At 48.7% G+C, this 15,054-nt stretch overlaps 2 protein-coding genes across 6 annotated transcripts; one reads left to right on the top strand and one right to left on the bottom strand.

Annotated features, from left to right (window-relative positions):
• Positions 1-45: 45 nt before the first annotated feature.
• Positions 46-4,614, top strand: Pqbp1 (polyglutamine binding protein 1). Of its 2 annotated transcripts, none has more exons than XM_070040500.1 (7): positions 46-202; positions 621-698; positions 2,602-2,713; positions 2,896-3,008; positions 3,573-3,860; positions 4,075-4,138; positions 4,298-4,614. In XM_070040500.1, the coding sequence occupies exons 2-7, from the start codon at positions 632-634 to the stop codon at positions 4,452-4,454; spliced, it is 801 nt and encodes a 266-aa protein (XP_069896601.1). In that variant the 5' UTR covers positions 46-202; positions 621-631; the 3' UTR covers positions 4,455-4,614. The 2 variants fall into 2 exon arrangements, with proteins under 2 accessions (XP_069896601.1, XP_069896602.1); XM_070040501.1 differs by lacking the exon at positions 46-202 and adding an exon at positions 402-438.
• A 7-nt stretch (positions 4,615-4,621) lies between these two features.
• On the bottom strand, positions 4,622-14,493 carry Slc35a2 (solute carrier family 35 member A2). Of its 4 annotated transcripts, none has more exons than XM_070040499.1 (5): positions 14,149-14,493; positions 12,591-12,773; positions 8,683-8,834; positions 6,341-6,493; positions 4,622-4,914 (listed from the first exon to the last, which is right to left on the bottom strand). In XM_070040499.1, the coding sequence occupies exons 1-5, from the start codon at positions 14,237-14,239 to the stop codon at positions 4,801-4,803; spliced, it is 693 nt and encodes a 230-aa protein (XP_069896600.1). In that variant the 5' UTR covers positions 14,240-14,493; the 3' UTR covers positions 4,622-4,800. The 4 variants fall into 4 exon arrangements, with proteins under 4 accessions (XP_069896600.1, XP_069896598.1, XP_069896599.1 ...); XM_070040497.1 differs by having other exon boundaries at positions 4,794-4,914; positions 6,341-7,083; positions 14,149-14,488; XM_070040498.1 differs by lacking the exon at positions 4,622-4,914 and adding an exon at positions 5,086-5,985 and having other exon boundaries at positions 6,341-7,083; positions 12,630-12,773; positions 14,149-14,490.
• Positions 14,494-15,054: the final 561 nt, after the last annotated feature.

The following is a 15,054-nucleotide window of genomic DNA, read 5'->3' as shown; positions in this document are numbered from 1 at the left end:
CCAAAGGTTCACTCTTATTGGCTGTACAGGTTAGCGTCATACGTTCGTTGCAGCCCTGATGTCGCCCAGTTACCTCCTGGCTGTGGAGTGTAAAGCTCATTTTGTGCTGCGAGGGGAGAAAATCCGTTGGAATTGCTAATTTTGAGGGCAAGAGACCTGATAACTTTCGGCTATCCGCACCTACGGCATTGATAACGCACGGGTGAGTGCATTCTTTTTTTTCCCTTTCTTTTTGCAGGTAGAGATTTTGCTACATTCCTCCCTCCCCCATTCTAGCGTCTTAGTTCTTCCCGTCAGGCAGTATTTAGGAGACGTTGGGTGAATCCATTTTTGCTTTGGGGGAGGTTGCTGCGTGTAGTTTCTTCGGCGGTGGGAGGAGCTTGGAGCTTGGGCCTGGTTGAGGAACTGACTTCCGTGTGTCCGGCCTAGTGAGCTGTGGTAAGTGTCGCTCTTCCTGCAGTCTCTCTTCTGCGTAGCTTCGTTCTGTTCACCCTGCTAGCTACTAATGTAGTTCGGTAAATGGCGAACAGGTGAATACTTGCTACTAGAAGGTGCGTGACTCCAGATTCAGATTAGAATCTCCATCTGAGCTGTTTGTCAATCTGTCCTGTCACCTCCAGGTTTGTCAGCTATGCCGTTGCCTGTTGCTTTGCAGACTCGATTAGCCAAGAGAGGCATCCTCAAACATCTGGAACCGGGTGAGAAGCTAAGAACAGATGAGTCTACCACATGCTAGTCCCCCCCTTCCCCCAAACCAGGACTCGAGCTTTGTATCTGACATTTCCTCTCACTCATTAGCTGGTGCTTTTCGATCTGAACCATACCTCCAACTCCGACATGCCAGTTTTGACAGGCACTTTTTTGGTGATACTGACACTTGACACCTAGCATGGCCTGGCTGACATCTCATTGTTAATATGACTTCCTGCTATCTACCACTTGAGCCACATCTCCACTTCCATTTGGACTGTATTGTAAACTGTATTGTATGTTGAGTGGTTGAAGGATAGATACTTCATCCTTAGCAATACTGATATCTGATGATGAGTTCAACCCATGAATAAAGCTGAACACAATGATTCATGTCAGTAATCCCAGCTTATTCAGAAAGTAGACATTGGAGGATTATGGTCCAGGTCATTTGGGATATAAATGTGAGCCCCTTTTCAAAAAAATAACCAAAGCAAAAAGTTAGGGGCATGGTTCAAGTGGTAGAGCATCTGCATAGGGGTAAGACCTCAAACCCCACTAATGAAAAAAAAAAACCCAAAAACCTGGGCTGGGAATGTGGCTTTAGTGGTAGAGTGCTTGCCTAGCATGCTTGAAGCCCTGGGTTCAATTCCTTAGTACCACATAAACAGAAAAAGCCGGAAGTGGCACTATAGCTCAAGTGGTAGAGTGCTAGCCTTGAGCAAAAGTTCAGGGACAGTGCCTAGGCCCTTAGTTCAGACCCCCGGACTGGCAAAACAAAGAGACATTTAAAAAATCTTAAATAATGACTCAATCCAAAGAAGTGGCTTTTTAGTACTTAGCCCAGGCCAAAAGTCCATGAGACTTTTTTGTGTGTGTGAGTGTGGGTCGTGGGGCTTGAACTCTGGACCTGAGCACTGTCCCTCAGCTCTTCAGCTCAAGGCTAGTGCTCTACCACTTGAGCCACAGTGCCACTTCTGGCTTTTTTGGCTTATGTGGTGCTGAGGAATTGAACCCAGGGCCTCATGCATGCAAGGCAAGCACTCTACTACTGAGCCACCTTTCCAGCCTGAGGCCCTGCGTTTGATTCCTCAGCACCACACAAGCAGAAAAAGCCAGAAGTGGCGCTGTGGCTCAATTGATAGAGCACTAGCCTTGAGCTGAGGAGCTGAGGGACAGCACCCAGGCCCAGAGTTTAGGCCCCACGACTGCAAAAAAAAAAAAAAAAGCCAGAAGTGAAGCTGTCCAGGCTGGCTTTGAATGTGGATCCTCAGATCTCAGCCTCTCAAGTAGCTAGGATTACAATTAAAGGCATGAGCCACTAACAGCTGGCTAGGTAAATTTTTTTTTTTTTTTTTTTTTTTTGGGTCCGGTCGTGGGGCCTGAACTCTGGGCCTGGGCGCTGTCCCTCAGCTCTTCAGCTCAAGGCTAGCACTCTACCACTTGAGCCACAGCGCCACTTCCGGCTTTTTTCTTTTTGCTTATGTGGTGCTGAGGAATCGAACCCAGGGCCTCAGGCATGCAAGGCAAGCGCTCTACCACTGAGCCAACTTCCCAGCCCCTAGGTAAATGTTTTTGATGAATCCTTATCAGTTCTGAAAACCAGATAGGTTTATGTAACTGTATGAACTTACTACCTTAGCCTAGAAACAAAAGATCTAGGTAAATTTTCTGGTCAGTATCCTAAAGTAGATGAATTTGGAATGTGAGAAATACATTTCCTAGCATACACACGTTTGTATGTGTAACTATGTGTATGCATACATATACACATAGTATATATACATACTACACTTGTATCTTCTACATGCAGCTTGTGGAGACAGATGTGTCTATAGATATCTCTCTCCAAGCTCCAACTCTAGGATGAGTACTACTAGTCCTGAATTGTTTGCCTCCTTGTTCTGCCAGAGCCCGAGGAAGAGATCATTGCAGAGGACTACGACGATGATCCTGTGGACTATGAGGCCACCCGATTAGAAAGTCTGCCACCAAGTTGGTACAAGGTGTTCGACCCTTCTTGGTGAGCCTAGGTTCCTGAAGGGGGACAGCTGACTTCTGATATTGCCCTTTCCCTTTGTTGTCTCTGGCTGTGGGGTATATGGGTGACAGAGAGGAAGAGATCTAAGGTACAGACGGGGACACAATGGTTGATCCAATGGAAGGACATCTGTGCTAATATTCTTTCCTTCCCATGCCCCACAGTGGGCTCCCTTACTATTGGAATGCAGACACAGACCTTGTATCTTGGCTCTCTCCCCATGACCCCAACTCCATCGTTACCAAATCTGTCAAGAAGCCTAAGAATAATAATGCAGGTGAGTTGGCAGATAACACTTTGGGTGATTTTGGGCAATTCTAGCAGTTCTCAGAGAGGGGCCACGGAAATGAGTGGAGGAGCAAGGGGCAGATGAAACCAGGCACGCTCAGCTCTAAGCAATTCAGGTTTTTGAAAGCATGGGCTGCTGGGGATTGGTGGGAGGAGGAGGTTACTTAAGTGTGTGTGGCTGGGAATGTGGCTCAGTGGTAGAGTGCTTGTCTAGCATGCATACAGCCTGGGGTTCGATTCCTCTGTACCACATAAACAGAAAAGGCCAGAAATGGTGCTGTGGTTCAAGTGGCAGAGTGCTAGCCTTGAGCAAAGAGACGCTCAGGGACAGTACCCAGGACTGGCACACACATACACACCTTGGTGCTTTCCCCAGCTCCACTTCTGGCTTTTTTCTTGAGTGTTTCATTGGAGATGAGTCTCAGACTTTCCTGCCCAGGCTGGCTTTGAACTGTGATCCACAGATCTCAAACCTCCTGAGTAGCTAGAATGGATTACAGATCTGAGCTACCCATCGCTGCCCAGCTACTTCAGAACTTCTATGTCCCCCTAGATGCTGAAGAGAAGGTGGACCGGAACCATGAAAAGCCGGATAGGAACCATGAGAAGCCGGATAGGAATCATGAGAAGCCAGACAGAGTCGAGAAGTCAGAGCGGAACCATGAGAAATCTGATAGAGAGCGAGAGCGTAACTATGACAAAGTGGAGAGAGAAAGAGAGCGGGACAGGGAACGGGAACGGGAACGGGACCGTGGGTATGACAAGGCAGACCGGGAAGAGGGCAAAGAACGTCGTCACCATCGACGGGAGGAGCTGGCTCCCTACCCCAAAAACAAAAAGGGTAAGAGAAGAGACAGGGACTCAGGTTAAGGCAAGCAAGGTGTCAGGATGTACTTGTATAAGGAAGCCCCTCCTGGGCTGTCCCTGGCCCTGGGCTCCCACAGAAAGCTATTCATAGAAGTGTGGGCTCCATTTCTTCCTGGGATGAGGGGCACATTGATCAGGAGCCTTTTGTGTCTTGAGTGAAGAACTTATGTAGCCATTTACTTCTATAGTGACCAGCCGAAAGGATGAAGAGTTAGACCCTATGGACCCCAGCTCGTATTCAGATGCACCCCGGTAAGATGACAACCTCATGATTCCCATGGCAACTGTGCACACCATCTTCCTAGTCTCTCCTTCATTTTTCATTCTAGGTCAGTTGGGGTGGGGGAAGGATGTCTGTGTGTGTTCATCTCACCCTTCTTCCTGCCCCTCCCCACTCTCTGTCATCCCCAGGGGTACATGGTCAACAGGACTCCCCAAGCGGAACGAGGCCAAGACAGGAGCTGATACAACAGCAGCTGGGCCCCTCTTCCAGCAGCGTCCATACCCATCCCCAGGGGCTGTGCTCCGGGCCAATGCTGAGGCCTCCCGAACCAAACAGCAGGATTGAAGCTTTGCTCTCCACGGCCCTGGCAGTTTTCCTTCTTTCTTTCCTTTTTTTTTTTTTTCTTGTGGTGGTACTGGGGATTGAACCCAGGGCCTCTGTGTGTGCTAACTAAATCTCTACCACCACTGTGCTTCATTCAATAAATTCTTTTCTGTGGATCACATCCACAAAGCTTGACTGCTTTCTTTTACTTACTCTTTCCAGGTCTTCCAACCCAAGCTGGCAAGATGCAAAAACACAAATTTTATTTGCAGAAATTCACCTAAAAATACTATGGAGGGCAGCAGTAACTGAAATGGGTCATTAACAGAGAGCTTAGTCGTGATAACCCTGCATGGGGGCAGTACCCCTAATACTGATCAGAGTTTGTTTCCCAGCTGAGCCGGGGGGCAAGAAGGGAGAGTGAGGCCAGGCCAACGTCTTCAATCCCGGTGGCTACGAACCCTTCACCTTGGTGAGCAACCTGTGGTGGAAATGGGAAGGAAAGAGAAACATAGAAAGCTGGGATGTGCTGGAAGGTGGATTTTTCTGAGCAAGCGAGGGCTGTGGTAGTAAGGCTGGTTGTCAGTCCTGGGGTTAGTAATGGTGTCTATGTAAGGAGAATGGGCCCTTGGGTCAGAAAGCTACACGTGGACTAAATAAATACAACATCTTTATTTGGCATTGGGTAATCCTGACATTTGTTCATTACAGTTCCTTAGAAAACAAACCCAAAAAAATCAGAACAAATTAATCAAAAATAAAGATCCAATGGCCCTATTTACATATAGCAAAGACAGCCTAAGCAGCTTTCTCACACACGCACGCGCACGCACACACACACACTCACGTACACACACTCGGGTGGGCACACATGCATGCGCACACGTGCGCACACATACACACACACACACACACCCCTGGGATAGTTAAGGGGTTAATAAGCTTTGGGGAGTGCAGGGTACAGGTTCCATGATTCACTTCTGAGACCACCTCCCCCACCGTGAAGTAAGGGTGCCTCCTAAAGCCAATATGGTAGCAAGAGCAGGACTGGCAGCTTTACTTCTCTCTCTGGATAGCTCCAAAAAGAGCCCTGCATCTGACAAGTGCCTGTGTTTTCAGTTCAATGAAACTGAAGCCACTTCCAGGACTCTCCTCCCTGCTCTCCCACATTCTGGATCATTAATGATCTGCTTAATACTAGGAACGCTCAAACCACTAAAAAGAAAAAAAACAAAAACAAACCCAGCCCCTATCACATCCTTCTTCAAATGGGCTGAAGCACAACTTTCAGAGCTTGTGCCTCTTCCTCACCCTGGACACTTGCAACAGGACATCTTCAAGGGTCTCAGTGCCAGGGAAGCTGCCCAAGGTCACATGAGACCAAGCTGCTGTCATGATCCAGGGTGGTGAGGGAGGAGAGAAGGCCTCAGACAATGGGAAACAGAACCCTGCATGTAGGCATTAATCATTATTGAAGAGCTGCAGGACTTCTGACTTTTGTCCAGTCTGCCCTTACAAAAGTAGAGGGATGGCCGGCTTCAGGATGGACTGTCTGAGATAAGAGACAGGACACCTTCAGCAGAGGGTGATGGGGCAGACAAAACCAAGGCCTTGAATGGCAATACCCAAAACCCTGTCCCCAAAGAGGTTAGCCTGGGGCAGAGAAAGCAGCTCTAAAAACCCCCTTCAGGGGAAGGGAGCCAGTATACCAGGAAGGATTCATGTGACATCTGGCCCTAGTTCCATGCCCCTCCAGTGACCTGGGAGAAATAGACCATCTGCCAACCCAAGAGGATCAAGGCCTTGGCGACAACTTGGGTCCTGCAGATGCCCAACACCCTCCACCCTAGTCCCCCGCCTCCCTGTCTCCCCCAACCGCCACCAGCCCTCACTTCACCAGCACTGACTTTGGCAGAAAGGGCTCCGTGATGAGGTCCCCTCGATGTGAAGATAGCTGTGGTGGTGGTGGCTGCCCTGGAGGCTGCTGGTGAATGGAGGGCCCAGGGGTGGTAGCAGAGGTGGAAGCGGAAGCTATGGCTTTGACTGCACCTCGGGGAAGGCTGTAGAGGTAGACGGCACCAATGACGAGCCCAGCGCCAAGAGCAAATAATGGGTCCAGGTGGAAGCCAAAGAGGCGAATGGAGGCAACAGTGGACAGCACAATAGAAAGGGAGGTGGCAAAGCCCTTGAGGATGTTGTCAGCATACTTGACAACAACAGCCACCAGCAGCCCACCAAAGGCTTGATTTAGTACCACACCCCAGACTGCAGGTGTGTACCCAAAGAAGAAGCCGCGGTGAGCCACAGCAGTGCCCTCAGCCCACCAGAGCCCAACTAGGCCTAGGGCTGTGCCGAAGAGGCCCAGCTGCAGGTTGCGCAGCCACACAGAACCTGAGCTGCCTTTGAGGATCTTCTCAAAGTAAACACCTGCAAAGCCCGAGGAGAGACAGGAGGCCACAACAGCTGCTAGGCCTGCTCCAGGGTTCTGATCCAGTGGCCGTGGGCCGCCCCCACCAGCTTGCTGTGCCTGGACAATGGCGACACCAGTGAAGAGAAGCAGCAGGGAGGCCCACTGCAGCCTCGAGAGGCTGCGGTTCAGCATGAGCACGGAGAACAGAGCGGTGGTCAAGATCTTCAGCTGGTATGTCACCTGTGAGTGGCATGAGGAAGGCACTCAGGGCTGATCCTGACCCCCAAGAGCTGCACATGGGGGATAGCATCTTCTGTGGGCCCTCAGGCACAAGACATATTAGGCATGGTAGGTGACAACAAAAACCACAAAAAGTCAGCCACTGGCTGGCTACTAGCTAAACTGTGGCTAAGCAGTCCTTAAAGACCCTACAGCAGAGTACACAAAAGGGAGTTTATGCCAGGAAATCCCAAGCCACATCCCAGGTCTACATCCTAGCTGAGTAACTCAGGCCAAAGCACTAGCCCTATCTGAGTCCTTGGCATTACCTCTGCTGGGCAGGAAGGTCTGTGAGATTCTTATCCCTTCAATTAACCACCAAAAAGCCAGAAGTGGAGCTGTGGGCTCAAGTGGTAGAGAGCCAGTCATGAGCCAAAAAAGCTAATCTGTCCGCCCATGCTGCCTCTGAACCTCAGTCCATAGATCTCAGCCTCCTGAGCAGCTAGGATTATAGATATAAACCATTAGCACCAGGCCCAAAGCTGCTATTAAAAAACCCAGGAAATCTGACAGCTGACTGCAACATAATTATTGGCTGCCCAGGAATAGCCAGAAGGCCTACAACTTATCTTTTTTTGTGCCAGTCCTGGGACTTAAACTCAGGACTTGGGCATTGACCCTGAGCTTCTTTTTCTCAAAGCTAGTACTCTACCACTTGAGCCACAGTGCCATTTCTGGCCTTTTCTATTTATATTGTATGGAAGAATTGAACCCAGGGCTTCATGCATGCTAGGCAAGCACTCTACCACTAAGCCACATTTTCAGCCCCCTTTTATTTGAGACTAGATCTCACACTATGTATCTCACTTTGGCCTCCAACTCTCTATTTTTTTTTTTCCTCGGTCGTGAGGCCTGAACTCTGGGACTGGGCGCTGTCCCTCAGCTCTTCAGCTGTAGACTAGTGCTCTACCACTTGAGCCTCAGCCCCACTTTTGGCTTTTTCTGCTTATGTGGTGCTGAGGAATTGAACCGAGGGCCTCATGCATGCAAGACAAGCAGTCTACCACTGAGCCACCTTCCCAGCCCCTGCCTCCAACTCTCTAAACTCCAGCTTCAGCATCCTGAGTGTTGGGATTACAGGGGTATGTAATATACCTGGGCCTCAGTGATTCTTTTGTTGGTTATAGGGCTTTAACTCAGGGCCTGGGTATCATCCCTGAACTTTTTTGCCCAGGGCTGGTACCCTACCACTTTGAGCCACAGTACCACTTCTGGTTTTCTGGTAGTTAACTGGAGATAAGCATCTCACAGACTTTCTTGCCTGGGTTGGCTTTGCACCTCAGTCTTCAGATCTCAGCCTCCTGAGTAGCTAGGATTATAGGCATGAGCCACCAGCGGCCGGCTCCTGGTGTTTCTTTCAATCAATCCAGCATCCTGTTGTGCAGGTGTTTCTATTCTACTTCCTGATTCTCAAGGAGGAAACTGAGGTTAGAGGGAAGTTGCAAGGACATTCTGAAAGTGACATAACTCTTGCTCTCAGCAGTCTAACCTTGTTCCCCACCCTCCCTAGGCCACTAACCCAGCCAATTCTCCCAAGGCCAGGCTATGCTGGAGACTCACCTGGAAAGTGGCAGCTGGTAGGTTAGAGATGGCAACATACTGGAGGTTATTCTGCAAGGTGTAGATGAGAGAGGGCACTGCAAGCTTGAGTGTGTCCACATACTGCACAAGGACAGCCTCATGGAGGAAAAGAACCAGATGCTTCACGTTACCTAGGTAGGAAGAGAGACCTTTTAGCATGACTACCAAAAGAGGGGATCCACTGAAGGCAGGGACCAGGCCTAGCTCCTACATCCACCTTTGTATCCTGTCCTTATCCGTAATCCCTTCCCCTAACTAATCATTCCCTAGGGACTAGAATGAGGTTTTTGTTGTTTTGTTTTTCAGTGATGGAACCTAGTGCTTCTTACATACTAAGAATGTAAACTACAACTGAGTTTAACACCTAGACCTTGAGCTCAGTGGTAGTTTAGTCTTACCAGGAAGTGTGAGAAGCCTTAACTTTTATCCCTAGCATGGCAAGAAAATAAAATGGCCGCAAAATAACCATCCATCACATTTCCCCATCTAACATCTTACCTCCCAGACATGAAGCACAGTACAGAGCAGACACTGGACACATTAATACAATGAGGTAATTTCACTCACTGAGAGCTTATGAAGTAGAAGCCTTTGAGTTTGGGTAGAAAGCCATCTTCTAAACAAAGGTTTTACACTTTATTTTGGTGCTGGGATGGAACTCAGGGCTTCTCCTACACTAGACAAGTGTTCTACCATTAATCTACACCCTCAGTCCTACAGCTACTTTTTTATAGTGTATCTCACCCCCTTCCCCTTGGCGCTGGTACTAGAACTTGAACTCAAGACTTTCATACTTTCAGCTTTTATTTGTTCATGGGTGGCACTCTAACATTTGAGCCATAAATCCAGTTCTGTGTGTGTGTGTGTGTGTGTGTGTGTGTTTGCGCGCGCGTGCACACGTGTACATATCCCAATCCTCAGACTTGAATTCTGGCCTGGACACTCCCTGAGCTCTTTTGCTCAAGGCTAGTGCTCTACCACTTGAGCCACAGCTCCAATGGCACCTGGCCAGTTTTGGCTTTTTTGCTGATTAGTCGGAGAAGCTGGGCATCTGTAGCTCATCTGTAATCCTAGCTACTCAGGAGGATGAAATCTGAGGATCCCAGTTCAAAGGCAGCGTAGGCAAACTTTACTAATTAACTACCAAAAAGCTGAAGTGGAAGTGTGGCTCCAGTGGTAGCATATCAGTTTTGTTTTTTTTTTGGTTGGTCATGGGGCCTGAACTCTGGGCCTGGACGCTGTCCCTCAGCTCTTCAGCTCAAGGCTAGCACTCTACCACTTGAGGAATTGAACCCAGGGCCTCATGCATGCAAGGCAAGCACTCTACAACTGAGCCACTTTCCCCCTGAGCACATCAGTCTTGAGTAAAATAGCTGAGGGATAGCACCCAGGCCTAGTTCAAGCCCCAGTATCAGTACCAAAAAAAAGTCTCTTTTGTCTGCCTGGGCTGGCTTGGAATGCTAAATCACCAATTCTCAGCCTCTTGAGTAGCAAGGATTACAGGTATGAGCCACTTCTGCCTGGCTTACAGTTCATCTTAAAAAATATTTTTTGTGGGGCTAGGGAGGTGGCTCAGTGGTAGAGCACTTGCCTTGCATGCATGAGGCCCTGGGTTCGATTCCTCAGCACCACATAAGCAAAAAGAAAAAAGCCGGAAATGGTGCTGTGGCTCAAGTGGTAGAGCGCTAGCCTTGAGCTGAAGAGCTGAGGGACAGCGCCCAGGCCCAGAGTTCAGACCCCATAACTGGACCCAAAAAAAAAAAAAGTCTCACATCTGGGTGCTGGTTACTCACCCCTGTAATCCTAGCTATTCTGGAGGCTGAGATCTGAGGATTGTGACTTGAAGCCAACCTGAGCAGAAAGTCGATGAGATTTTATCTCCAATTAACCACCAAAAAAGCTGGAAGTCAACTGTGTCTTAAGTGGTAGAGCACTAGACTTGAATCAAAAAGCTCAGCAACAGTGCCCAGGTCCTGAGTTCAAGCCCTAGGATCAACAAAATAATAAAAAAAATAGTCTCACAGAGTGCTGGGAAGGTGGCTCAGTGGTAGAGCGCTTGCCTTGCATGCATGAGGCCCTGGGTTCGATTCCTCAGCACCACATAAGCAGAAAAAGCCAGAAGTAGCTCTGTGGTTCAAGTGGTAGAGTGCTAGTCATGTGCCCAGGCCCAGAGCCCCCCCCCCAAAAGAAGTCTCACAGACTTTTCCTGCCAAGGTTGGCTTCAAACTGTGATCATCAAATCTCTCCACCTCCTAAGTAGCCAGGTGCCCAGGTGTTCAGGTGTTTTTTTTTTTTTTTGTCGGTCGTGGGGCTTGAACTCTGGGCCTGGGCGCTGTCCCTCAGCTCTTCAGCTCAAGGCAAGCGCTCTACCACTTGAGCTACAGCGCCACTTCCTGTTCAGGTGTTTTGTTTTATTTTGCTGGTCCTGGGGCTTGAACTCAGGGCGTGGGCTCTGTCCCTGAGCCTCTCCTGTGCTCAAGGCTAGCGCTCTACCACTTGAGCCACAGCGTCACATCCCACTTTTTTTGTTTATGTGTTGCTGAGTAATTGAACCCAAGGCTTCATGCTTGCTAGGAAACACTCTACCTCTAAGCCACATTCCCAGCCCTCTTTAGTTTGTTTTGATAGAGCCTTGCACTTTTTTCTGTTTCAAGGCAGTATCTTATTATGCAGCCCAGACTAGCCTTGAACTCCCGGATGTATCTTCCTGCCTGCCTGAACCTCTTGAGTAGATGGTACTTTTCTTTCTCTCTCTCTTTTTTTTTTTTTTTTTTGGTCAGTCATGGGGCCTGAACTCTGGGCCTGGGCGCTGTCCCTCAGCTCTTCAACTCAAGGCTAGCGCTATACTACTTGAGCCACAGCGTGTCTTCCAAGTTTTTCTGCTTATGTGATGCTAAGGAATCAAACCCAAGGTCTCATGCATGCAAGGCACGCGCTCTACCACTGAGCCACCTTCCTAGCTCCAAGATGGTACTTCTATACTGGTATAGCTGGTATTACACTAGCTACTCAGGAAGCTAAGATCTGAGGATTGAAGTTTCAAGCCTGCCTGGGCAGAAAAATTTGTAAGACTATCTCTAATCACTCAGGAAAATACTCAGCTGAATGCACGGCTCATGGTAGAACATTAGCCAATAGCAAAAAAAAAAAAAAAGGTGAATGAGTTCACAATGCCCTGAGTTCAGTCCCCAGTACTGGCAAAATTTTTTCTTCAAGATAATAACAGGGAAGGCTGGAGGCATAGGTCAAGTGGTAGATTATAAAGTAAGCACAAGGCCCTGAGTTAAATCCCTAATAAAAAATAGGTCTACTTCAAAATAATGAGGAGCTACTCAGGTGGCTGAGATCCAGAATCTGGTCCAAAGCTAGCTCTGGCAGAAAAGTACATGGGATTCCATCTAAAAAAAAAAAAAACAGCAAAAATCCAAACTGGACGTGTGGCTCAAATGGTAGAGCATCAGCAAAGCAAGTAAACAGGAAGGGTATACAATAAATATGATCATTAATGCCGTTTCATGACAGAGGGCCCATCAGCAATTAATTATAAACCTGGGGATGTGTACACGGATGTTTTAATTTTACTATTCTCTCCAATTTTGTGTGTATTTGGAATTCTCCATAATCAAAGTTAAATCAATCACCATAAGAGTGCCCTACTTCTTTCCTTATGGGCAGAATATCGCAGTCCTGCTGCTCCCAGTGTAAGGGGTATACAAGAGGAGACTCAGCTACTCACAGCTGGGGGCAGGAGGGAAAAGTTCAGATGCACTTTACATATGCCCCAGAAAGCCTCACAGACACTGGAATAATGCCCCTGCTAACCCTCCATTTGTGCACACACACGTACTTGTGGAGTCACACCCACCAACCCCCTCCCTGGCTCATACCCCTCTTCTGTGCGAAGAGTAGCAGGAGGCAGGTGAGACCTTTGAGCACTTCAGCCATGACCACAGCAGTGGTGGCAAAGAAGCGGTCCCCAGGCAGTGTACGGGCATAGCGGATGCTGAGGATGAGGGAGGCATTCTGGACCACCAGCACGGCTAGGGATATGTACTTGAGGCGCCGGTGAGCTGTAGGAAATGGAAAGGGACAAGGGAAAAAGATGAGGTCAGAAGCTGCTGGGTCATAGTACACCATCATCCCATCATTGCTCCTTTGCCAACTAGGATCCTCTTAGTTACAGCAACTTCCTCCCTCTCCTAGGCCACCCTGACTCAACGAGGGCCTTAGCCCTATCTGATTCCACTCTCTGAACCAGAGGCAGAAAGTCAGATAGGGAGAAGTGGACCCATAATGTCCAGCCCATACCTGGAATTCTTGCTGTGTCAAGAAATGAATAGGATAGGGCCTGGATACCCAGATCAGTGCTCTTTCTCTCCTCTGAGAAGCAACTCTTTCCCAGACAGAATACTAGCAACGACATTTTCAACATTTACTGAATGCTTACTGTGTGCCCACTACCAGGCTAAAGGATTTACATGGATTATCTATCTCAATGGATTCATCTATCTGATCTCTGAAGGACCTATGAAGATTCTCATTTTATGTAAGGGCAAGTTAAGAGTTTATAAGAAATGATACTTCTACTCATGAGGGGGCAATGCACATAAAAGAATATTCTAATATAAGGAATGAATGGGATCACTGAATAAGATACGTCCACCCCCATCGCAATGGTATTCCCCGTTGTCCCAAGGATTTAATCCTACATAAGAAACAGTCACCCCACAGAAAATGGTCTGGTTCACTCTGCCACACCAGGAAAATACTTTGTCCATCCTCCACATGATCCAACCTCCCAGCACTCCACACTCTCTCAACGCTGCCAAGGAAAAATTCCTTCTACCCACATTCACCATGATCTCTGCTATAAGGAAGCACCTGGCACTCTCAGAATGTTCTGACCTATAAGGAAAGAAATCACTTCCATCTCGACAAACAATGAACTTTATCTATATTAGGAACCTCCCCAGAACATTCTCCTCATGTAATGAAAGGCATCCTTGTGCTCAAAATGGACCCATTGGTCACATAAGGAAGAACTTGCCCCACCCTGTCAATTTATAAGGAATGAGCCACCACCCTCTGAATAGTCTCTCCTTCTACAAACAAGAAATCCCACACCCTCAGAATGGTCTCTCCCTTCTATAAGGAACTCTCACATACTGAGAATGGTGTTGGTGGTCTTAGCCTTTCCTAAGAGGAAAATTCCCTCACATGCAAAATCGTCCTTATTGTCCAGATGTGGTAAGACCCTACTCACAACCACCCTAAGAACGGTCTATTACCGCCCCTCACTCGCTCCCTCATCCCCGTGTCTCCAGCTACACACTCATATAGTGCACAGGGGATGCTCTTCCCTGTTCCTTCAGTGAGGAAGCAATTTGACCCTCAGGGCTCCCGACCTCCGCCCCCCGTCGACTGCTCAGCAACAGCACGTCTCACCCGCGTTCGCTGTCCCTGGCTCCAAGGTCCCTGCGGAGACCGCCCCTGGCCCGGCCGCCGCGGTGGAACCACCAACCCCAACCGCTGCCATGTTGGCATCTGCCCGGCCCGTCCCCTCGGCAACAGCAGGCCACTTCCGTATCCATCACTTCCGCTTCCGGGCCTGGTTTTTTTTTTGGGGGGGGCGGGCCGGGCCAGTTGCTGGGACTTTTTAGGAGAGCGGCTTGCCTTTCCCACTTCTCAAAGACGGGAGCCTAAGATGGCGGCGTAGGACTTCCCCGATTCCTTTAGAACGAAGCGAACCAGAACGTTCTGGCTAGAATCCTAGCCATCGTTGCAGAATTACACTGCCCCATTCTTGCTACTAGACCCGCCCCTACCTATCGTCTGTCTGGTTCAGACCCGGCTTCCTATACCACCCGCCCATTTTCTCATGGGCTTATTGGTCCGACTGCCCCCTCCGCTCGGCTGTTTATTGGCACCGCCTCCAGATGGCGCCGCCCTTTCCGCATCACGAAGTCCCAGATCCTCCTCTGGTTGGATTGAAGTTCCTCCGAACCCTCCTGGCCAGATCCCGCCCTCAAGGACCTAGGAGCTACTAAGACCTAAAAGACACGTGTGTAGCTATAGGTGTCCTGTATGTTTAGGGGAGTGGAGCAACTGCTGGGTACCTAGCACAGGTACAAGGCCATCATTTGAAGCTGTATAAGTGAGAGCAAGTGACCACCATGACTAGAAAATAGGAACATGAGGGAAAAGCTGAAAAGGGACAAATAAGAAAAGGCAAAAACATGTTTTAAAGCTGCTGGGCACATAATAGGTACAAGGCTATCTCAATGCTAACAAGTAAGAAAGCCAGTGACCACTGTGGCTAGGAAAAAGAAAAATGAGAGGCAAAAGCAGAAG

Source organism: Dipodomys merriami, unplaced genomic scaffold (assembly GCF_024711535.1).
Source record: "Dipodomys merriami isolate MVZ:Mamm:240054 unplaced genomic scaffold, mDipMer1.0.p SCAF_3, whole genome shotgun sequence".
Taxonomy (NCBI): domain Eukaryota; kingdom Metazoa; phylum Chordata; class Mammalia; order Rodentia; family Heteromyidae; genus Dipodomys; species Dipodomys merriami.
Note: the sequence above shows the minus strand (reverse complement) of the source record. Positions and strands in the feature narration are given on the sequence as shown.

Coding starts and splice junctions, on each gene's coding strand:
- Pqbp1 (XM_070040500.1), top strand. CDS start 632: ATGCCGTTGCCTGTTGCTTTGCAGACTCGATTAGCCAAGAGAGGCATC. Junction 3,009..3,572: donor GCCTAAGAATAATAATGCAG/GTGAGTTGGCAG, acceptor ATGTCCCCCTAG/ATGCTGAAGAGAAGGTGGAC. Junction 3,861..4,074: donor CTACCCCAAAAACAAAAAGG/GTAAGAGAAGAG, acceptor TTACTTCTATAG/TGACCAGCCGAAAGGATGAA.
- Slc35a2 (XM_070040496.1), bottom strand. CDS start 14,239: ATGGCAGCGGTTGGGGTTGGTGGTTCCACCGCGGCGGCCGGGCCAGGG. Junction 8,835..12,590: donor ACTCTTCGCACAGAAGAGGG/GTATGAGCCAGG, acceptor CTTCCTACCTAG/GTAACGTGAAGCATCTGGTT. Junction 5,986..6,340: donor ACGGAGCCCTTTCTGCCAAA/GTCAGTGCTGGT, acceptor CTCTTATCTCAG/ACAGTCCATCCTGAAGCCGG.